Genomic DNA, 19,956 nt, shown 5'->3' with positions numbered 1-19,956 from the left:
GGCCAAGCCTACTGTGCCCTGTGGTATTTTAGCTCCCCTCTTCCTGCACACCCTGAGCACATCTAMACCTCCTGCTCAGACCCAGTCAGGGCTGTCAGTGACCACAGCACGCACAGGCTCATGCCAGGGTCACACGTCCCATTGCAGGTGTGTGACGGGTTGTGGTATTACCAACCCAGACATCTACAAGGGATCCTTGTGCTGGCACAGGCAAACAGCAAACCCTGCACCCACCCAGGGCTGTAAGCCCACCCAGAGCCTGTGCCCACCCTGTGCCCACCCTGTGCCCACCCTGTGCCCACCCAGAGACCACCCAGAGCCCTCTGCCCACCCAGAGCCCTGTGCCCACCTCTCCAGGCAATGCCCTTTTGGTGCAGCTGCTCCTTTGTGTACTCACAGTAAAACAAATAATTCTCCTGATACTTTCCAACTTTTGATGGGATTTTCATTATTTGAATTAGTAGGGAAAAATACCCTATTGAAGGGGAGGGTCTTTCTTTGTAATGGGTTTCCTTCCCCTGCTTAAATATGGCTCTGATCCCACTCCTCCTCCTAAAACCCTCTCCTGCAGGCAGCAACAGAATCCATAGATGAACTTTCTGTCTGGCAGTCAGTGGGATACTGCTCTCGGAGGTTTCCCCATGCCAGAGGGCTGCTGGCATTGTCAGTGCTGGTGTGAGCTACAGATACTTACAAATGAACTGGTAAAAAATCCCAGATGGTACATCCCTGTCTTCTGGAATTTTCCCTGGCCCTTCCCAGCAGAGTTCAGTGAGCAGATGGGTGGTGATGCCCAATCCTTGTCACCAGCTCAGGATGGCTCGGGGCAGTTGGAGCAGCAACTTGGGAGAGCTTTGTGCTTCACACAGGCTCCAGTCAGTGAAGGCTTTGTTGTTTAATGAGCGTGGCAGTGTCCTGCTGGGTGTTCATCTGCTGGGAGAGTGGGAAGAGGGCCAAACATGACAGSGATTTGCCCACCCTGCTTGCCGGGTGAGAGCTCTGTGGGAGTGAGAAGTGGAAGAGTGGCAAAAGGATGCTGCCCTGTGTGTGTCACCCAGTGTGGAGCTGCTCYGTCCAGCGAGTGCTGAGCAGGGCAGGAGCTCATGGGGAACAGCCCCAGCCCAGGACAGAGGGGCAGTCGGGGGTGTTGAAGTCATGTTCTCTGTCTCTTCAGCATCACAGTGAACTTCTGCAACTTGCTCATTGAAAAGTTGGGTCCCTACAGTATAATTACCGGGACATGTGGGAGCCAGGACTCACAGCGCCTGTGTGTGTATTTGCTGGCGGAATTAACRCTGTTTCCATGTGGATTTTCATAAGCTGCTGCAGGAACTGGGGAAGAAAAGGCTYTAAGAAATACCAAAGTCCAACTCCTGCCATTTATCTTTGTGCTTTTTGTTTTCTTCTGCGTTTTCTTGTCAACTTTTGCTTTAATAAAGCAAAGAGAATTTCATCGCRTTCACAGTTCCAAGGAAGCTGTCCCCGAGGCTCCCTGGAGTGGGGACCCACCGGCTGTCACAGCTGGGAGCCGACTCTGTCCATGTTCCCCTGTGGATTCCTGGCTCTAATCTCGGAGGTGTGGGGGCTGCTGAGCTGGCCCAGTGTGGGTCATGGCTCAGCCCATCAGCTCCTGCCCAGGGCAGTAGGTGGAGGACAAGGGACACACACGTTGGCATCGCCCTGGGAACAGCGTTTGTGCATGGATGGGCACCATTCCATAACAGAGGCTGTGGGATAAAGGATGCTGCCTTCAGTGAGGGCAGGAAGGACTCTGCCTCAGCCCTGTGTCACGCCAGAAGCAGTGAGCCAGAGCGAGTGGTGCAATGGCATGCAGCATTCCCAGGGCAGGGATCAYAGACCTGTGCCCACTTTTGCCCACCTGTGCCCATCTGAGCCTGACAGGCTCCTGCCAGCACCCCCTGCCTCAGCAGGAGTGAGAGCCAGGGCAGCAGCTCTGCTCAGAGAGGCGGTGGGTGAGTCTGGAGACCCGGCAGCATCCAAACGCCATCACTGTAATGTCCCAGAGCCCCTTTTTGCTTGGCTCAGGGAACTGAGTGCTCAGCGAGGGAGCTGACCCTCCCCGAGGTACCACTCCTTGCTCCGGGCCTTTAGGTTGTCACCGTGGTCCGTAGGGAATGCTGAGGGGTACCCGAGGTGTCACCTGGCTCCCAGCCAGCCGGAGAGCTGTTGCCCTCAGTCACCTCCATCACAGCCCAGCTCCGTGGTCCCCAGGGTGTCCCTCCCCTTGCTGAGCTCTTGCCCTGGATGTTTCATTAACATAATGTATGCTAAAAATACCTATTTCTATATAAAATAAAAGCATGGCCCATTTTCTATTGCTAAAGATGCCTGTTTAGTGACATGCTCTGAGAGTCCTGTCTGGTTGCACACTGAGGCGCTGAATGCTCTGCAGGAGATGAGTCAGAATATGCCAATTTAATGGAGACTTTTAATTATTTTTCTGGCTGGGTGCTGCCTGATTTGCAAAGGTCTCTCCTTTTATGGCATGCACGGAGTACACACTGGCATAGGCTGGGTTGGTATCAGCTTCTCCAGCTTTTTGTGGCTGCTTGAGGTGTTAGACAGGGACAGTGCATTTGGGGAACAACGGAGTGTCCCTCATTTCTGCCCTCTCTSACCTGCACAAAGCGCCCTCACACATTCGGGCAGAATCCTGGGGTCACAGAGAGGTGTCTGTGTTCTGTCTGCAGGGCTGGCTGTGGACACTGCAGGTGGCTGTGGGCAGGCAGGGTGTCCCAGCCCCTTTGGGTGGGTCAGAGTCTCCCCTGCCCACTGGTGCCCGCTCCCTGCACTTGTTCCCTTCAGTGGCACAGGGACGCTGTGCTTGTGACTCACAGAGTAAATCTCTGCACCCACATAAACCCTTAGCAAGTGGATAAAAGCTGCTCTCTGTGCCGGGTGTTTGGTGTTCTGTGGCAATTTTATGCTGTTTCTCTTTGTTAACATGTCTCTGTAATAATGAGAGTTCTCTATTTGATATATTTTACTTTCTTTGTAATAAGCCAAAAAGCTCATTGCTGGTGCCTTTTTTGCCTGGGGGGGAGGAGGGGGGGTGGCTCCCAGCCTACAGCTGTGTTCCTGGGATTAACAAAGTCCAGTGTCTGCAATTGCTCCTTCCACCAGAGCTGAGGGAAAGAGGGAAGCCAATGCCACAGGACTGCCAGAAGAAAAACAGCCAGCAGCCTTGGAATGGCAGAAAGACTTTGGGGTATAATGCCAATTCTTTCCTGGGACCTGACTCCAAGGTGAGGGCYGAGTGGGACACTGGGGACCTCTTGGCCCCGTTTCAGTGGGACTGTGACCCTGGAGCCCCCATGAGCCACGTGATGCAGGTGCARCACACACAGCCTGGTCTGACCCTGTTTGGAATCGCAGTGCTTTGCCCAAATTATAGCATTACCTGAGGGTAAGTTCTCCCAGAGAAGGAATTAGGTGGATTGCTGACACAGCTGGTTTTTATTTTATTGGCACTTAATGTGATGGATAAGGAAGAGAGAGCCCCACAGTGTTCTGGTGCCATGGGGCAAGGTTGTGGTGACAGATGCTGCTGGGGCCAGCGGGGTCAGTGCAGGATGCCCTGGGGACAACTGCAGCTCACAGGTCCCCATGTGGGACTGAAGGACATTTATTTGTGTAACCAAAGAGAGGGGCCTGCCTGGGCCAGCGGGGTCAGTGCAGGATGCCCTGGGGACAACTGCAGCTCACAGGTCCCCATGTGGGACTGAAGGACATTTATTTGTGTAACCAAAGAGAGGGGCCTGCCTGGCACCCAGGGTAAAGAAACCAGTGACACTGCGCTGGGGGTAAATGAAAATTCTCATTTTTGGCTCTTTCAGCCRTGCCTGGGGCCCGCGCGAGCCCTCAGCCGTGCCACGGGGCAGCTCCTCATGCTTGGTGTTCAGCTCTTTTTGTAACCTGAAAATCTGCTGTTGTTCTGAGTCCAATAAATGCAGAATCTGGTTTGCTGGAGCTCTACCCTCTGCCTGCGTTCGGCTTCTGTGTCGATTTTGTGCATGAAATCGCTGTGGGTGTGACGGCTGCCAACGAGCAAAGGCGCCGGGAATCAGCGGGTCCTTTGCCAGTGGATGAGGTTGTACATTGGGTCATTGTAGGCTTTCTTTCRCAGTCAGATTTCACTATTAATCACGTCTGAACTCGTAATTCAGTTACATATCAATTGGCTAATCCTTTCATATATTCTTCTTTGGGTCTTTTAAATTGGATTTAATTTGATTAATGTATTTCTCAAAGCAAGGAGCTAATAAAGGCCAGTGTCCTCCTCCYCTTGTCATTGTTTTCGGTATCTTTATGAGCAATTGTAAATCCATTCTTCTGGAACGTCTTTATAAAATTGACCTATGCTCTCCAAGTAATAAAGAAGACGCTTATCAGCCRCTTGTTAATTCAAGGCACAGATGTGAATCCTGCCCAGAGCCAAGATTTGATTCACTGAGACAAAGCAAAGAGCTTGGAAAAAAAAACCCAACCTCATCAGGCCACAAATAGCTGGCAATGCCTGGTGTGTAATGGCACAGCAGCAGTCCACACACCGTGCCCTGTGAGCTGAGGAACAGTGTGCCAAGAGAAGAAGAACCCTTGGGTTTGTCATCCACAAGGAATCTGATCCCATCCCTTGCTCTGAGTCACACTGAAAAATTAATGTGTTATTTTCAAAATTCACCCTTAAGGGACACTGAGAAGTCCACAGCTGCTCAGGGCTGTGGTGTTGTCTTGGGTACGTCAGCCCCAGTGTCACCTGCCAAATGGCCACTTGGCCATCAATGTCCCCAGGGACATTCAAGAGCACCTCAAGAGATGACAGATTTGGTCCCTCAGTGGCTACATGTCCTGGGCTTTTACTGGCCACAGTCTCTGATGGCCCTGAACTTGTGTGACTTGAACAGTGTCTGGGGGAGGACAGTGAGGCCACCACTCGGGGGCTGCCAGGGTCAGAACTGGCTGAAGGGCAAATCCACCTCACCCAACCCCTTCTGCCMTGTTATGCTCCAGCCACCTCTCCTGCATCCCAGATCCTGCACCCTGCATCCCCCTGACTGGTCACAGGGAAGCTGCTGACCTCCCTGACCATTCCTATCCAYGGGAGCTGTGGGGCCTGGCAGCATGGTGACAGTCACCATGCCAGCACTGGGGATGAGCCAYATGCTGGTGGGCTCCAGAGCTGCCCTTGGAGATCCCTCTGCTCCCCAGCAGAATGGCACCCCAAGCTCACTGGAGAAAGACCAGTTACCATGAATAAGAAGACAACTGAAAAAACATGGAAACAGCATGAAAGCCCCAAAACGGCCCCATGCTTTGAGGTTATTTATTTCTTTTTGTCCTCATAGCAGAAAGTGGGACATTTTTAAAACAGAAAGAAGTTCTGTTTCCTGAAATACTGGAGAGTTGTGTCAAACAGCCCTTTCGGCAGTGGCTCCCCTCCCTGGAGGCCTGRGAGCAGCAGCACTGTGACCCTGCTGCGCTGGCAGCCAGCCCTGTGTGCCTTTGATGGTGCCAGGGCTGTGCCCACGCTCCCAGAACGAGCTGGTGGCAGCCACAGACCTCAGCAGGGTCACCCCGACTCGAGTGCCGTGACACGAGGGACGTCGGCCAAGGCTGGGGTTTGCTCCTTACCCAAAAYTGCTGCTGCCTCCCTCTGCCAGCCRTGGGCAGGTGCCAAGGGAGRGCAGGGCCTGGCACACCCTGTGTCCCTTCCCACAGGAGCAAGGTGGGCGCAGTGGCACGGTGAGGTGGCCACCAGGAGAGCCTGTGGGGCCAAGGCACTGAAGGGAGYGGGGTGTGCAGGACAAAGAGTGAGGGAGGATGGAGCTGGGGGAGGATGGAGCTCCTGGGACTTGTCTCTCTGAGCCTTCATGGGAATGGCCACATTTCAGACAGGATTTCATGCATCTTCAGAATTTCTGCCTTGTGGGAGCTYTTAAGAGACAATAGCAGAGGCTGTAAAAGCACTTCTTAAACTTCTGAACACACAGAAAATGAAAAACATTATGGCCTTTACCGGTTCAAAGCATCTCCTGATTGTTTAAGCCAATCACAGTATTTTTTTGGTGGCCCGACCTGATTTACAGCTGTGTGYTCGGGCCAAGAAACCTGCTAAGGGCTGCCAGGAACCCGCCCGGCGCAGGGAGCTGCTCCCAGCTCGGAGCATCCAGATGGGTAATTGTGCAGTGGGATGGGTCAGGGAGAGCTACAAAGATGAAAACTACGGCTCTGATCCTCCAAGGAGTCCCACGTGGGTGGATTCCGGCACCTTCATGGRTCTCTGCAGCACATAAATTTCAGATGTCACTGTTCCACTAAGTGTATTTCAATTCTAAATTTATCACACAGATGTGTCTGCTGCACAGTCTTTGGCCTTTTCAAATCCTTCCTCTGGGAAGAACTCACTGAGGCTGAGGCTCAAGCTTTGGAACTTCTTGTTTTGCTATTTTCTCCCTATAAAAACCTGAAAGGTTTTACTTGTGCTAGAAAATAATTTTCTTGCTCATAGTAAATCCAAATGTTTTCTGTAAGAAACCAAGCCAGGCACCTGTGGGTTGGGACACMAGGATTGTTGGGGCAGTGCCTCAGTGCTCATGCCAGTTCACGATCACTTAATATAAGGCCTGGTGAGGAAAGAAAACAGTTTAGTTCCCCAAACACCGCTGTTTTGAATGCATCCAGCCCTGGAAAAGTTACAACCCSAGAAGRAAACTGTTTGAGAGAAACAAGAAGYCAGAAGAAAACAAGCAGAAACCCCTTCAGCTGCTGTTCYATGTGTGTTGTGTCTGTGCCTGCCCTGGGAGCGCTCTGGCTGCTCGGGTTCGGAGCCAGGGCACGGCACAGACCTTCTGGAGCTGGCAAACCTGGCTGGTGCTGCCCCAAGACCCCCAAGGTGGGTGGGGGGCACACCGGGACAAAACAATTGCAGGAGGATCCCAAAAACAGCGACCAGCCCCGAGCAGGATGTGGATAGGAATGCTCCCCTTCTCCAGTGGGGACCCTCGTGGCTGTGGGGGMAGCTGGGCTGTCCTGGGGATCCCAGGAACACCGTCTGGAGCRGTCACCTCTTCTCCAGAAATCCAGAGCTGGCTGCAAGATTCCCATTTCAGATGGAATGCTGTTCTATCCTGAGAGGGCCTGCTGTTAAAGAAAAGCAAGAGGACTGAAAAGTGGACACTGATGCAAAATATCAGAATCAAAAGCAGGGGAAACAGATGTGAGGAGGGAAAAAGAGYGCTGGATAGATGGAAAGGAGCCTTTAGTGGTCACAGGAAACCTGGAGTCTCGGTGACCCACGGCACAGGACGCTGCACTGTGGCAGCAAAGGAATATTCAGCCTTAGCAGGGCAGCTCCTCCAGTCAGGAAATGCAGAAACCCAGCTTTGGAGACTGCAAACCCAGARTGGGGCTGTGGCAGAGCCCCATGGACACAGCCCTACGTGTGGCACTGGGACCCCACAGCAGCACCTGCCCGCAGAGGGGGCGGCAGTGGGGGCAGCGCTTGGGCCCGGGGTGAGGAGGAACAAAACACACTGAGATGGTTCTGCTTCACTTCATGGAAACTTTATAAACACTTGCAGCAACCTAAACTTGTACACACCACAATGGTTCCGGGGCTGGGGGGCTGCCGTGCTGCACGGGGCCATCCCATGATCCCAGCTGTCACTCCTGGGCCACTGGCAGCAGGGAATGTGCTCACAGCARCAGGGACTGTGCCTCCTGGCAGCAGAGATTGGGTCCCACAGCACCCCAACAGCACAACCAGCACCCCCACCACTCCAGCTGCTGGTCCCAGTGTTCATCTGCACCCATAGGTGCAGGAAAGATAGCACAGACATACAAGTGACAAAGGACTTTAAAAGGACACCATGGAATATGTCTGCAAGAAGCTGCTTCTCYGCACTGCTCACACGGTCAGACTGAAACCCAACCACCCTTGGATTCTCCCTACTCATAGGGCCTGGCTCTGCCCTGGGGATCTGTGCTGGGCAGTGGGCATGAGCAGAAGGATGTGACAGCCATTGCTCCTGTGGGATGTCACCTCCAGAACCACATGCATTGGCAGAACCCCAGGAGCTTCCCAAACCAACAGGATTGAGGGGTCCCCAAACTGCAGCCCGAAGCTGGGAAGATGGTTGGGTAACGCTGGCCTTTTGTGGGAGATCCACAGGCCCAACACCCCGACAGGGCCAGGAGTCAATGTGCTGTGGGCAGGTGGCCCCACTGCCAGGCTGGTCAGARTGGCTCCCTCCAGCTTGAGCTCCATCCTATCAGTTCAGAGATCCCTGATCAGATCCCTGTGTCCTGGAGCTGGTGAGGGGCTGCAGCAGGAGGRGCCCAGCACAGCCCMGGGTGCTGCTGGTGCATGTGGCACTGCCTCAGCTGCCACAGCACACCACCGGTTTGGTTTTAAAGCCACTTTCATGTGCCAAGTCCAAAGGAGGGAGCAGCTGGGGCGCTGCTGAAGCCAAGGGAGTGAGAGCACCATGGACATGACACACGTGAGCGCCAGTGTGTGACATTCAGCAATTAGAGACAGGAGGTGGCACTGAGGCAAAGCACCAGGGGATGACGAGGACGGCGGCAGTGTCCCACTGGCAAACCTGCACCAGGCAGGACATGGCACGCTCCAAGGATGGAGCACCCGGGGATGGAGCTGTGGGAATGTTTGGCCACTGTTTTGGAAACGCTCTCAGCACCTAAGGAAACCATTCAAAATGGGAGCATCATCTTTGGGCAGGTGGAGGAAGCAGGGAAGCTGCTCGCTGCTGTGCACAGTCCCGGAGCTGGGCCCCAGGGGCAGCTGCTACAGGGCTGGACAGTGGTCCCAGCCAGGACACCCCCCAGGCCACTGGACATCATCCACAGGGCCACGGATGAGGGACAGATTGGGTGTCTCGTACTGGAAATCAATAAACAAGCAAACAAAAAACTGGGCAGTTCTTAGAAAAATGATGGGTTTGACCCATAAACAGCAAATTTCAGATCCTCAGCACCTCTGTGCTGGCTCACTGCAATCACCCAGGATGAAGACTTCTTGGTGGGCCTGTGAGAATGGATCTGGTGGGAGTGTGGCTCAAGTGGGAGGAAGAGAAGGCAGTGAAGGAAAAAGAGGAGGAGGAGGAGGAAGAGCACCTGCTGCCCCCTTCCCCCAGCTGCACCCTTGGAGCCTGCTGACCCGAGGGTGCTGCCTGACAGCTGACCCCAGGCAAAGCTGCAGTCATGGCTCAGGCCAAGCCCCTGGCCCAGCAGTGTCCATGAGTGTGGTKTCCCAGGCCAGGGTTGTCCAGGAGGAGATGAGGAGACATACCACAGAGCTGAGCACGGTGGCTCCCACCATGGGCAGCATTCTCAGGCACGGCTGTCCCACACACTGACCCCACAGCACAGCTCACCAAGTGAGGGACATAAGCACAAAGGAAGGGGCTTCTCAGGGTAAAGGGTGGCCAACCCCAGATACAGCTGCACTGCCCTTGCATCCAAACACAGGGACTCAGCCCCTGTGCTGTCCAAACACCCTTTTAGAGGTGTCTCCTGAAAGTGAGCAGGTGAATGGGGGCTCTGCTRTCCCTTCCACAGGCAGTCAGTGTCCCCCAGCCCTGCCCACGCTGCCATCACCTGTGCAGGCACACACAGGCACTGTCACAGCCTGCAGGGAGGRGAGGTGGGAGGGCAGGGAACAGTTCAACACAGATGTGTGGGCAGGACCTGCTCTCCATTGTGGTCTCGCTCTCCTAATTTCTTGAGCCACTTGTGGCTTGGAAATCATCGTCCGGTAAGATAGCTGCTCTCCAGGGCACTGGGGCTGGCAAGGCTCAGCTATGACTCCTGGGTCACAAGCATAGAAAGTCTCCTGGGTCCAGCTGGGCTGAGGTGCTCACAAAGCCTGGAAGAAGAAAAGAAGCTCTATGCTCTGTGCAGCAGTGCAAATCCACCAGTGACAGCAGAACTACTGGACTTCCACAACCCCATAAATATTGAATTTTTGTTACATGTCTGCTTTCAGTTTATTATTTGATTTGTTGTCATAAACACGTACCTTTATCCTCAGCTCTCATCACTTGGGATCCTGCCTTGTGGTGATGAAGAACTGGAAAAAAGGAAGCAGAAGAACAGAGAAAAAAGTGAATGCAACGAGCAAGCTCCTACTCAGCTCCAGGAGCTGCTTGAGGCTGGGTAACAGGCAGGGAGGGGTCTGTTTTGCAATAAAACAAATGATTTCACTCTCAGTAGCGGCAGCAGTTCTCAGGCTTACACATAAACGTGCTCTCCCTTGAGCAGAGGTTGGTGGCTTTTCAGAGCAGGAAGCTGCAGCTTATTTGGGTAAATGTTACCACAAATGGCACCTGGTGCCACTGAGAGCTGAGGGCTTTGGTGCCCATGCTGTGTCCCCATCACCCCCACCCCCCTGTGCTGGACCAGCCCCACTCTCTCAGCAGCTGCTGGGACCTAACCAGCCYCCTCACCTCACCCATGACCTCATCTCCCCATAAAGCCTGAGTAGAATGGGCACTACATCACACAGATCCACACAAACATGGCAACAGGGATCCACAGGGATTTTTCTCACTTGGCAAACTTTACTCATCAAGTATGTATCTGGACTCACATTTGAGACTTTGTGCTCTCTGTTTAGTTTCAGCATTTCAGCTGAGCCCCATCTGCTGTTTGTGTGAGACAAGGCAGGCCTGGGCTGGGGCTGGGGCTGTCTGTGCTGGCTCTGCCTCAGAGGGAGCACCCTGTGCTGCAGGGCTGCTGCTGTCCACGTGCCACCTTCCCCCGTGCCAGCCTTACCTGCCTGTTCTTCGGGAAGCTGTCTCAAAGAACTTGGTCCTAGAGGCCACCCTGCAAAGAAAACAGGAGAAGTCTCTCTTGTGATTTGTCCTGGCTAATGAGATCTGCTCTGTGCCAGGGGAACAAGCTGCAGCATTGGCAGAACGGAAGAGATCACCTTCAATTGACAGTTCTTGTGYCAAGGCACAGCCAGGCTCCTTCTGCACCCGCTCTGCCCTCACATCACCCACCAGCACTTTGGCTGGGCTTCTCACAGAACCATGGAATCATGGAATCATTTAGGTTGGGAAAGACCTCCAAGATCATGGAGTCTAACTTTGACCAAATACCACCACACCAACCAAACCACAGCACCTGTCATCATTTCCACGCTCTTCCTATAATCCCATGTGYATCCATCCCCTTTATGGTCTTTCCTCCCACCCATGCTCAAGAAAGGGAAGTTCTCCCAGGCAGTTCTGGCACAGAGCTGACCCTCGTGGCACCTTTTGTTTTCTTTTGTTCAATTTCCACTAAAGGCAGCGGGGTTTCCAACTCTAAAATCTGAAAGAAATATGAGGATGAAGCTGAACTCCATCCAGTTTCCTTAAGCAGATCCAATCTGGATTTTGTCCTGCCCACAGAAAGTGTCTCATGGGGGAGGTTTGCTGGGGGCAGGCAGGAAGGGGCTCAGCTCCACTGGCCCAGGAACAGCAGGGAAGGGGATGGGRCAAGGCTGAGCTCTGAGGCTGTGCTTGAGCAGCTCCAAAGCTTTGTGTTTGCCTTTGCTGTGGCCCCACTCCCCTCCCTGGCTCAGCTTTCCCTCTGCTCAGCTTTCCCAGTGACACTCAAACCCGCACTCGCACCAATGCTGAGGGGACATCCACGGGCTCCAGCCCCCGAGCCCCCAGGTGCCCCYGCTGGCACCGTGCACCCACCACGGGCTGCTGGCTTACACGGATGAGGGCATCTCCTCTGCTGTCCCTGCTATCAGATCTGGCCTCTGCTCCAGCTTTGGAGGGATGGGAGTCCGGCACGGTGGATCCGGAGGTCTCACAGGAGGACGTGTTATCACGGGCTTATCGCCATGGGAACGCGGCTTAGGGACACCGTCACAGTCGCCTGCAGGGATGGAGATGACAAACACTGAGCAGGAAGCTTTGGCAAAGGCCAGATATTTATGAAGGGGTACTGAACAGGTYTGTGGGTTTAGTTCTGTCTGCCTCAACACCCTCTCACTGACAGCGGCCAATAGCCAGAAYGGAGAGACAGAGTCCAGTGAAAGGAAGCTCCCACACTGCCCACCCCAGCACAGCCTTCCTGGCACTGGGAACAGGGGCTGGAGCTGGACCTGCCAGCACCAGTGTAGCTGATGGCTGTAAAGCTGACACTTCCTGGGAACGACCAGTGCTCTTAACCAAACCCTGTGCAGTGCCGCTCTGCGAAAGGGAGAGGAACAGCACAAAATGGCAATTCCTGTGGCTGAGCTTTCACCCTGCACAGTGACACTATCTGTCCTCCCCTTGGCTGCTTTTCTTCCCCAAGATCCATCCAACCTTGCTATTCACTTTACCCTTCAAAGTCTTTAAGAGTCAACAAAGAATGTCAGACTTGACCTGTACCCATGCCTCAGGCTGTTCTGGTCTTGAGCCTCTCCTGCTGAGCTACATCAAGAGGACTCAAGGGGAGAAGCCCACCACCCACCCCAGGGAGGGCTGACTCRGGCACCTCAGGCTTCCCCTGGGTGCAGGGCACTCTTTCCTGGCTCTGGCCAGGCCCCTGGTGCACACTCACCCTCTCTGCTGCAGATGCCCGGCCGGGGTGCCGGTCTCCTGGCCTGCAGCGTGGCGGTCCTCAGGCCAGGGCTGGTCACCACCCCGTTGGCTGCTCTGCCAGCCGGCTTCACCCCTCCATCCTGCAGCCTGCTCCCCAGCTTCCCCAGCTCGGGCTCGGGGCGTGCCTGGGGCCGGCCCTCAGTGGGAGGACGCCCCAGCTCATCCCCCCCTGGCCGGGGTGCGGGCAGGCGGCTGCGGTGCAGGGGCTTGGGGGCCTCCAGGCCACCACCATTGGGGGTCTGGCTGAGCCGCTCTGCTGCAGAAACAAGGGGCAGAGAGCCATGGGGTTAGTTGTGCACCACAYTTCATGTCCCTCCAAAAGCCATTTGTCCCACACCTCTGGCTGTGCTACAGACCCAGGAGCAGGAGCTCTGCTATTAACCCAACTGCTCCATGCATCCTCAGGGCAGTCCAAGGCAAACGCTTCTGCTCTCAGGTTGGGAAGCATTGAAATGCATGGCCAGCCCAACTGCATTAGCAGTCTGGGGGTCTTAGAGAGCAATGTGAATCAATCACATTTTGCCAGTGTCACTAAGTGCACTTAGAGCACACTTTATAGCTAAACACTGTCAGAGCTCTGAAAACTAATGCGGAAAAGACTTTCCATCTCTTTGGTGGCAATGGAATCAGGGCACAGCCTGAAGTGATAGTTAGAGCAAACCAGGTGCAGAATCATGATTTTAAGCTGATGTGCCCTTTGACATTAKGATAAGGGCTTCAGAATTTCCTTACAGTCAGCTGGATTTAACAGCAGAGTTGAACTTGGTCTAGAAAATACCCTCAATGGGTCTGGAAAACGTTTGGTGTTTGTGCTCTGGATGTGGAACTTCCAGTGGCTGAGCCAGCTTGAGACCCCCTAGGGGCCTCCCGCAGCACAGACCACCCTAGTTACCATCCCATCAACTCCCCATGCAGTTTCTTTTGCACCTTTGATGCCACAAAACCTCTCCTCTGGGCCTCTCCTGTGCAAGAACCAGCCTTAGTTTAGCTAATGGAGAATGCAGTAGGTGGCACAAAAACTAAAATCCCACATAATCTGACTTAGTACACAATGCAATCAATGTATGAGTCGTTTGGCTTTCCTTTCTCTCTGAACAGCCCTCACTGCCTGCCATATCCAGGACCTGGGAAATGCTGCTGTTACATCCATTGSTCCTGGAAAGGTGTTAGAGGGAGCAGGAGGGATGAGAGGCAGGGAACAGCTGGACTGACCTCCGCTCTCCTCCACAGAGGCACCGAAGAAGACGGGTCTTTCCCTCAGGGGACGYTTGGAGATGGTGATGGGTTTGTGACGCCGGGCAGCCACCCTGGGTGGGGGCACTGGGGGGGCCGTGGTGTCCTCTGGGGGGCCAGAGTAGATCTGTAAAGGGAGACACATTCAAGTGACCCGCCACAAAGATTCCCCTGCAGCAGYAAGGAAGGCTCTAAAGCTTTGGAGCTGACAGCAACCCCAATATTACCACCATAGAAGAGATACAATCCCCAAAACACCCAAACCAACCCTGCATTGTTTCTGAACTGACACTAAAAGCCTTCAGCCCCTGGCTTACAATGACATGTCTGGCACTGCAAAGTTATGAGACATGAAATACTGGCATAAAAACAATGCTACTGAGTTTTATCTTCTTTTCTGACTGGTAATGTGGTACCTATTTGGTTTGCATTATTCGGGARGTTCTTATTTATGTCAGGGCTTTTTTTAAGAGCTGAAAAAGAATTACTTTTGAACCACTACATGAAGCCCAAAGCAGCTGCTCTTTTGCTTTTCCCCGGGGTGTTAATTGAACCTTAATCAGGCTTTAAAGCCACAGTTATTGTGGAGGGGTGGCCTGAGCTGCTGAGCCCAGAGGCTGTGCTGCCTGCCCTGGGAGATGTGGAGCTGGTCCCTTCATGGCTCCAGCCCAGAGGAGGAGAGCTGTGCCAGCCCCACCGGCATGCTGGGTCACCACACCCTTGGGCCACGCTTGGATATGGAAAAACAACTTTATTGCATCACCCAGAAAAACCTTAACATGCAGAAGTGTAACATTCTGCTTTGATTAAGTGACTCGTTTTGGTAATTGAAACCAAAACCTTCTTCTCTGGGCCAAAGAGCAGGGCTAGGAGACCAAGATGGGGGATGGGAGAGGAAAACATGTCCCTTTTTTAACCTCCTTGGCCCCAAGTGTGTGCCTGGGGAGGGTGGGCAGTAGTGGACAGCTCCCCACATCCCACAGTCATGCTCTGGGYCAGCCTGGGCTGGCTTGGGATTAATCCATGTGGTAGGACCAAGCCTTGCTCCTGATAGCCTGGCCCACTGTGCAYGAGGAGARGAGGAACAACACAGAATGGTTCAGGCTGGAAGGGCCCACGCTGGGTCATCTGGTCCAACYTCCCTGCTCAAGCARGGTCTCCCTAAAGCAAATGGATTATTTCACAGTTCTGGAATATTTCCAGTGAGRGAAGATTCCACTCTGGGAAAAAATCCCACACTCAGGGTTTGGTGACACAAGACGGGTGCTGGCTCACTGCCCGCTGGGCTCTGCCCTAGGCAGGGGCAGGACATGTTCACCACTCCAAAACACAAGGGCTGGAGTGCTCTCTCTGCCTGGATTCAGAGGGAATTGCTGTGACATGGCAGTCCATGAATTAAAAGCAGCAGCTCATGTATTACTAAGACAGCAAAGGATTGCCTGCAGGAGGGCAGTCTTTTGGAAATACCAACCTTATTCCTATATACTGAGCAGAATCCAATCCAATCCTGTTCCCCATGGACACTTATAGAGGCACCAAAGAATACTGTTTTCAATACTTGAAACCCAAGCTAACCCCACCACAAATTACTCTGTTCAAGATGTGGGTGAAGGCTCTGATTTACTTCTAATTGAAAATCCAAGTTAAATAACCTAAGGGTACAAAGATATTGACAGACCCTCACCTTAAGGAGGTTTGCACAGGGAAGAAGGTGTTTCCAGAACAATCAACCTATTTAATTTAACCACGGCACTGAAACATGAGCTGTGGAAACAGCAATTATCCACATAGACTTCATGAATAGTTACTTTGTCCTCAGAGTCTTCAGATTGCACCATATAACCCACATCCCCTCTTCCTCCAGACTCCTCTGAGCTGTTTGCTCATGTGTGAGCAGAAAATACTCTCGGCTCCAATACTGAACTTATAAACTCAATCTAATAAATATGACTAATTTAACCTTATTGTTGCAGAAATTAAAAGCAAGCAAAAGGACATCTGGTTTAATTAAAGCTGTCATCCCAGCTCTCAGAAGTGGCAGGCTGTATTGATTCAGACTGTGCTGCAGGCTGGAGGGAGGGGAGCACAGAGCCTGGAGTGAATGAGTGAGGTCCCAGACACAAACCAGTGCCCGGTTTTCTGCAGGAACTTACTAGAAGTGTTCACAGACACCTACAAAGGAATTGGCTGGTGTTTCCATGAACTTGTCGTGTGGGTATTCAGAAGTCTCCCTGAGCTCTTTCACCCCGTTTCAGTCCTTAGCATCACAGCCAACTCCCACCCCCTCATCTGGTCCCACACCCCCATGAGGTCCCCACCTGGTTGCTCTGGCTCCACAACCCTGTTGTAAGAAACTTGGCTGCCTCTCGCTTTTCCAAAAGGAGCTTAGCCCCTGCCCATGTGCTGCCCTGTATGCTGGGAGCTKCCCCAGCCCTCTCACAGCAAACAGCATCCCTGAACAAATGGCTCTACCCGCTTCCTGCCTCTAAGGCATCAGAGAGGTTTGGACACGGTGTACTCTGCTGTGAAAAGCCAGAGGACCAAACTCACTCCTTGAACCCCGGGGCTGTTACCAGGGCAGTAATCTGCTTCCTGCTGAGGATCTGCTGCTCTGGATGCAAACATTGCTCAAGCTTTCAGTATTAACATACAGCTCTTGTGATGCCCCAGCCACCTGACACCCCCGAGCTGGTGTTGGGTATCGCTGAGAGCAAGTGCAAGCGCAAGCACAGTGGAATATTCTGCTTTCCAAAGACAGACCTCCACATGGCAAAGCTGTTGTCTGCACGTGCATCTTCAGCACCACCCCAGCAACCCTGGCTGGACACATGGGTAATGCTCAGGCTAAAATACCCAGCGCAGATCCATGGAAGGCAGAGGAAACTGGAGGCTCTCCAGGGCTCTCTGTCCTGTCAGAGGCACCGGCCTCAGCTCCTCTGTCTGCTCCATCCCAGGCAACAGCTTCCACAGACTGCCCTCACTCCAGGGAGCACGTCCCTCAGATTCCCCATTCCATCTCCATACCGTTCCTGTATCTGCATCTGAACGCATCCACAGCTGAATTACTTTCATCAACCATTCTACACTTGTCTGCTCTGGAGTTTTTCCCCTGATTTAACAGTTGTGCAGTGTCTCATCTTGGACTGTGCCTATTAAAACCAATTCTGCTCTGGYCTAGCTCCTGTCTAGCAAAGGAAGAAGCAAAGCCCTGTAATATCCAGTCATACAATAGGGATTTTTCAATAAAGCCTCCCCTTATTTAAAAAGAAGAGGCAAAAATGCCCAGACTCGCTGTTTCCTCTAGGACCAGATAAAGCAACACTGAGGAACACACCTGCTACCCTTTGCTTCCTCCTGAAGCCTTTGAGAGCAGCGTGTTACATAAAGGCAGCCCAAGGAGACTCCAGAAGGAGCYGGAGCGCTGCCGTGTTGCCACAGCAACAGTCTGCAGGAGCAGGCTGGAGCAGCTGGAGCTGCTCCGGGGCTGCCCCGTACCTTCCCAAAGTGCTCTATCAGGATCTCGACCACGATGTTTTGGAACTTGATGTTCATCATCGCTGCCACGGTGTCCTCCTGTGCTCGCATGAGGGTGGGCCCGAAGATCACCCCCATGTTGGACGGTGACATCAGGTTCTCCCGGCTGTGCTCACAGACGCTGCAGAGAGCAGGGAAAGGAGGAATAAAGTTTGGTTTGTTTTTTCCAAATAGATCTTAATACAAGAAAAAAAACAAACCAGGATACACTAAGAATCAGTCATTCCATTTTCTTCATTGTGTTTCAGGAGAATTTGTTTTCCAGCAGTGACAAACGTGGCTCTAGCTCTAACACACACGTTTGGCTCGGACAGATGCTGGAGAGAGCAACGTGCTGACAGCATCTTTATTTGATCTCTTCTCACTCCCAGCTCCTCTTTTACTCTACAATCAAAAGTTATCTGCACAGCCTATACACAAAAGGAACCATTTAAGTCCTATATCCTTTTTATCCAGAATGAATGTCTGGCTTTAATTTTCTGTCTCTTTGAAGGAAGTGGACTGAGTATAGAGAGCCCACTTTGGTGGTTTCCAATGAATCTCTGAGGGGTAAAAATTTACAGCCCATGCTCTTTTTAATTTTTAAAYAATTTCCTGCCCTGTGCATGTCAGAAAAGGGGATGGATGGAGCAACAGGAAAGAGAAGCATCATTTCATGCAGAGGGCAACAAGGATAGTCGCTCCCTTTGTGCAATCCCCATGGAAATTCCCAAAGGGACTATGGCCAATACAATTTTGCAAACCCAAACCCCCTCAAAAAGGCTTGATTCTGCTGATTCCATTGTTCCMCTTTCTTTGGTTTTAGAGGAAAACATCTGCTTACTTGACAAGATGCTGGATGAGGAGCTCTAACATCTCCCTGTTTTTGTCAGGCAGTTTATAGACCAGTGCATGAATGGCTCCCAGCCTGTAATCCAGGTTCTCAGACTCTGGAAAGCAGGAACACAAATAAGAATTTGCACCAAACACTTTGAAACCAAAYACAGCAGGGAAATATAAAGCCAAAGGGGAGCTGCTCCCTGTGAAGCATGGGAGTGATGGGGAGCAGAGGGAAGTGAGATTTCACAGCCACAGGGTGAACACTGTGAGAAACGATATCAAGTGGAAAGAGGAAGAAATGGAGCTTGAAAAGGAGCCCAGGGACACACTCCAAAAGGGGCTGGGCACGGGCATTGCACCTTTGTCCCGCACACCTGGGAGCACACAGCCTCCCTCTGGGAGTCCCATCAGCCCAGAGAGCTCTGACACTGAACAACTCCTAAAACATCCTGCAGGAAAAAGAATTGAGTCCCTGACCCAAAGAGGTCACCCTTAGAGGCATAAATAATAAAGAAACAATAAARTACTCAGTGTGAGAAGAATGGTGTGGGGTCTGGGTGGCTGGCAAGTTTCTGAGGGAGTGCAGGGAAGGGATAAAGATCCTGCCCATACTCAGGCATCATGGGCATCTGAAACTAATAAATCCTGGGCTTGACCACCTTCAGCAAGTGATGGAACTTTTCAAGAAAGAATGGCTGTTATTCATTCTCCCAGAGGGACACATGGAGAAGAAGTGGACACTCTCTCAGCCTCCTGGTGACTTCTGGAGGCACAGTAGGATGAGGGATGCTCTAATGCCACRCATTTCCAAATGCCAGCACTGCCATGCTGAGGGTGAGGACAATCTCCTTCACAGGGCACTGGCTCCCAACTGCCATGGCTTATCTGCAATGGCCACAACGAGGGAACAGGCAAGGACAGGCTGGCTCAGCACAGGTGAAGCCCCAGCACTACACTTGTGCTTCTTGGCCGACCTCTGTTATTCTTGCCTGTGACTCAATCCTAACATCTGCAGCACAGAAATGCCTTCCATGTACTGGTAGACACTTTGTTTTCAACATCCCAGGACAAATTTCACAACTTGAAGGGAACATCTAATTATGTGTGTGGCAACAGYATATCCCATTCTCTCATGGTTTTAAAATAAATGTATCAATATTAGGGGGAAACAATTCTTGCGGGACACTTGTGCTGCTCTAAAGTGAATGACACCCCCTGGCTCTCCAGACTCTCTGAGAGCATGAGACCCTGTTTGAGGGAAGGGAATTGCAGTAGCAAAGGAGGGAAGGGAACATCCAGCACCCCATCTCCTGCACAGATAAGCACTTGAGGAAGGGGTCACTGCCCCTTCTACAGGTGAGGCACCTGGACACCAGAGAGCTGGGCTGGCACAGCTCTGCCAAGTGATTTTGATGGACCCTGGCTGGGAGGGCAGGACCAGGGAACATTAGTGGGGCAGCTGTGGGACTTACTTGCAGCCAGGACCAGCTCTTTGTGGAGCTTGTACGTCATGACGGGCTCAGACAGGTTCCTGAAACAACCAGAGAGAAAAGTGAGCTCTGCAGGGCAGYGTGACCCACTTGTGACCCATCTTGGACTGATGGGCAAACTGGCTCATCCCTCAGGTCCACCAGGTGCTAGTGGCGTCTCCTCCCCATAAGCAATATCCCTGAAAATGGTCTCCCCATGGGATTGGGGGGTTYTGCAACTCCCATATTTATCATTCCTCTTCCCAAAGCCT

General features: G+C 52.6%; 1 protein-coding gene across 2 annotated transcripts in view; it reads right to left on the bottom strand.

The window, feature by feature from the left end:
* Positions 1–4,503: 4,503 nt before the first annotated feature.
* OPHN1 (oligophrenin 1) overlaps positions 4,504–19,956 on the bottom strand; it is a 51,795-nt gene continuing 36,342 nt past the window's right edge. The window contains exons 16-24 of one of the 2 annotated variants that reach the window (XM_057381015.1): positions 19,688–19,746; positions 18,220–18,325; positions 17,358–17,517; positions 13,842–13,989; positions 12,589–12,882; positions 11,751–11,916; positions 10,816–10,866; positions 10,061–10,111; positions 4,504–9,907 (exon numbers count right to left, since the gene is read on the bottom strand). In XM_057381015.1, coding sequence (XP_057236998.1) covers positions 10,069–10,111; positions 10,816–10,866; positions 11,751–11,916; positions 12,589–12,882; positions 13,842–13,989; positions 17,358–17,517; positions 18,220–18,325; positions 19,688–19,746 — 1,027 coding nt within the window. In that variant the 3' untranslated portion in view covers positions 4,504–9,907; positions 10,061–10,068. Of the gene's footprint in view, positions 9,908–10,060; positions 10,112–10,815; positions 10,867–11,750; positions 11,917–12,588; positions 12,886–13,841; positions 13,990–17,357; positions 17,518–18,219; positions 18,326–19,687; positions 19,747–19,956 lie in introns of both variants that reach the window. The other variant, XM_057381014.1, reaches the window with a different exon arrangement.

Source organism: Malurus melanocephalus, unplaced genomic scaffold (genome assembly GCF_030028575.1).
Source record: "Malurus melanocephalus ecotype Western Australia unplaced genomic scaffold, MMel_1.1 scaffold_486, whole genome shotgun sequence".
NCBI lineage: Eukaryota > Metazoa > Chordata > Aves > Passeriformes > Maluridae > Malurus > Malurus melanocephalus.
This window is presented reverse-complemented; position numbering and strand designations above follow the sequence as displayed.